The sequence below is a fragment of the Quercus lobata genome, chromosome 2 (genome assembly GCF_001633185.2).
Source record: "Quercus lobata isolate SW786 chromosome 2, ValleyOak3.0 Primary Assembly, whole genome shotgun sequence".
NCBI classification, from domain to species: Eukaryota; Viridiplantae; Streptophyta; class Magnoliopsida; order Fagales; family Fagaceae; genus Quercus; species Quercus lobata.
Window position 1 is genome coordinate 26691967 of NC_044905.1, and position 3194 is coordinate 26695160.

General features: G+C 46.5%; 1 protein-coding gene across 1 annotated transcript; it reads left to right on the plus strand.

Moving 5' to 3' along the window:
- Positions 1-886: 886 nt before the first annotated feature.
- On the plus strand, positions 887-1342 carry LOC115962113. Its single transcript, XM_031080999.1, has one exon. It carries the CDS (start codon positions 887-889, stop codon positions 1340-1342), a length of 456 nt encoding a protein of 151 aa, XP_030936859.1.
- Positions 1343-3194: the final 1852 nt, after the last annotated feature.

A 3194-nucleotide genomic window follows, 5' to 3' on the forward strand; every position in this document is an offset into this window, starting at 1 on the left:
CCACTCCAAGAACGAAGCTTTGATGTGTAAGGTTTTCCCGTCCAGCCTAGGACCTGTAGCAATGAGGTGGTTCAACGGCTTGAAGATGAACTCCATAGATTCATATAAGCAGCTCACCTAAGCCTTTGGCTCTCACTTCATTACGAACAGCAGGGCTCCTCGGCCTTTGAGTTCGTTGTTGTCATTATCCATACGTGAGGGAGAAACTCTAAAAGCATACTCGGACAGATATTGAGAAATGTATAATGAGATGGATGGCAACTTTGATGACGTCGCCATCAGCACTTTTAAAAGCGGTCTCCCAACCGAGAACAGCTTGAGGAAATCCTTGACTGACAAGCCTGTCACCAGTGTACGTCAACTTATGGACCAGATTGACAAATACAAAAGAGTGGAAGAGAACCAGCTGCAAGGGAAAGGAAAGGAGAAGGTTATCCCTCAAAAAAGGAGTGATTTCAGGTTGGATCGATACAACAATAACCATCCGAGGAGATATTTCGCAGGGCAATCCGGATCAACCAACACGCAGACGATTAACGTCGTATTCAGAGAACCAGTACATCAAGTTTTAGAGAAAATCAAGAATGAGTCATTCTTCAAGTGGCCGAATAAGATGGCTAGAGACTCCATGAAACGCAATTAGAGTCTGTATTGTTAGTACCACCAGGACCACGGACATATTACAGAAGACTGCAGGAACCTTTGGAACCACCTAGATCAGCTAGTCCAAGAAGGGAAACTGAGGCACCTTTTGCATTCTTCCAGTGGTTATCAAGGCCAGGCAAACCAGGAGCCCCGGAGAGACACTTCCTTAAGACCACCCATAGGAACGATAAACGTAATCTTTGCTGCTCCGGGGAGGACGGGCTCATGCCCTTCTAGGGTGATGTTTGTAGCTCGGCTACCTGCTGATGACTCTGGCCCAGAGCTAAAAAGACCCAAAGTGTATCCTCATCTGGTCTTAGGTTTCTCCGAGGAAGACAAAATTGGAACCATCCAACCCCACGACGATGCGTTGGTAATTACTTCTCGGATTGGGGGTTACGACGTGAAAAGGGTAATGGTAGATGGTGATGGTGATAGTGGAGCCGAGATCATGTACCTCGATCTCTATAAGGGGCTAAAGCTGAGACCAGAAGATTTGACGCCCTATAGCTCCCCTTTGATGAGTTTTGATGGGAAGATTGTCATGCCAAAGGGCCAGATTAGACTACCTGTGCAAACCGGCCCGGAGATAGTGGAGGTTGACTTCATTATGGTGGATACTTACTCCCCTTACACTGCCATCGTGGCTAAACCTTGGCTTCATACCCTAGGAGTCGTTGCCTCCACCTTGCATTAGAAGGTGAAGTTCCCTTTCGAGGGATGGGTCCTGGAAATTCGAGGTTGCCAGGCTACGGCAAGAGAGTACCTGGTGGCTGCCATCTCACATCAGCTCAGAGCAGAGTCCTCGACCCGTGTTGAAGAAAGCTCATAGCAATCAAAGACCCCGGCATCGCCTATTAATGCACCAACCGAGGAAGCAAAATGTGAGGATTTAAAAAAGGTGATCATTGGCGATGACCCGGAGAGGTTCTTCCAGGTGGGATCTCGACTGCCCCCTCGGGAAAAGGAGGGATTGATAGGGTTCCTCAGAAAAAATGTTGATGTGTTCGCATGGGACGCATATGATGCCCCAGGAATTGATCCGAACTTCATATGTCACCACTTAAATGTAAATCCATCAGCCACTCCCAAAAAACAACCACCTCGGCGCCCATCCAAGGAGCACGCCGACGCTGTCAAGGACGAGGTGAGAAAGCTCAAGCAAGAAGGGGCTATCAAGGAGGTGTTCTACCTTGAGTGGTTGGCTAACACTGTGGTTGTAAAGAAGAAGAGTGGGAAGTGGCGAGTTTGTGTGGACTTCACAGACTTAAACATGGCGTGTCCAAAAGACCCGTTCCCCATGCCTCGGATAGACCAGTTAGTGGATGTAACTGTAGGCCATTCTCGGATGAGCTTCTTAGATGCTTTTCAAGGCTATCATCAAATACCACCAGCCCTGGGTGATCAAGAAAAAATAGCGTTCGTGACTCCTATTGGAAATTACCACTACAAAGTGATGCCCTTTGGTTTGAAGAATGCGAGGTCTACTTACCAAAGGATGATGACTAGATTGTTTGAGCCACAACTGGGCAAGAGTATTGAAGTATACATAGACGACATGGTGGTAAAGAGTAAAGTGGTGTCCAAGCACGTGGGAGACCTCGGAGTCATTTTTGACATCTTAAGGAAACACAAAACTACGTCTCAATGTCTCTAAATGCTCATTTGGTGTTGAGTCTGGCAAAATTTTGGGCTATATGGTAACTCATAGGGGAATTGAGGTGAGCCCAGATCAGATCAAAACAATTCACAATTTGCAACCTCCTTGGAACCCCAAAGAAGTCCAGAAACTCACTGGAATGATCACAACCTTGAATCGATTTATTTCCAGATCTGCGGATAGGTGCCGACCTTTTTACCTCATAATGAACAAATGGAAAGGATTTGAGTGGTTCGAGGACTGCACTTTGGCCTTCTAGCAACTTAAGGAATACCTATCCCGGCCACCCATCATGTCCAGCCCTGAGGCCGATGAGGTTTTGTTCGCCTACATTGTGGTGGCCCCTCATGCTGTAAGCTTAGTGTTGATATGAATTGATGGTGGCATACAACGACCAGTCTATTATGTGAGTAAATCATTACATGAAGCCGAGATGCGTTATTTACCATTGGAGAAGACAATTTTAGCAGTAGTGCATGCCACGTGAAAACTCCCTCATTACTTCCAAGTGCACACAGTTGTTGTTCTAACTCAGCTTCCACTTAAGTCTGTACTCTGAAGTACCGATTATACGAGAAGAATTGCCATGTGGAGCACAATTCTAGGGGCTTTCGATATCAAATACATGCCTCGGACCTCTGTCAAGGACCAGGTCCTCGCTAATTTAATAGCCGAATTTGCCGAACCCCCGATAGAAATAGTAGCAGAGGAGCAAAACGTGGATGGAAAATCGATTGACTCAATCTCCATGCAAGGACTCTCACGCTGGAAAGTGTACGTTGATGGCGCAACAAACCAAAGGGGGTTCGGGGTAGGGCTAGTTCTAATATTTCTTGAGAAGATTACCATAGAGAAATCATTGAGACTAAGGTTCTCGGCCATAAACAAT

Coding starts and splice junctions, on each gene's coding strand:
- LOC115962113 (XM_031080999.1), top strand. CDS start 887: ATGTTTGTAGCTCGGCTACCTGCTGATGACTCTGGCCCAGAGCTAAAA.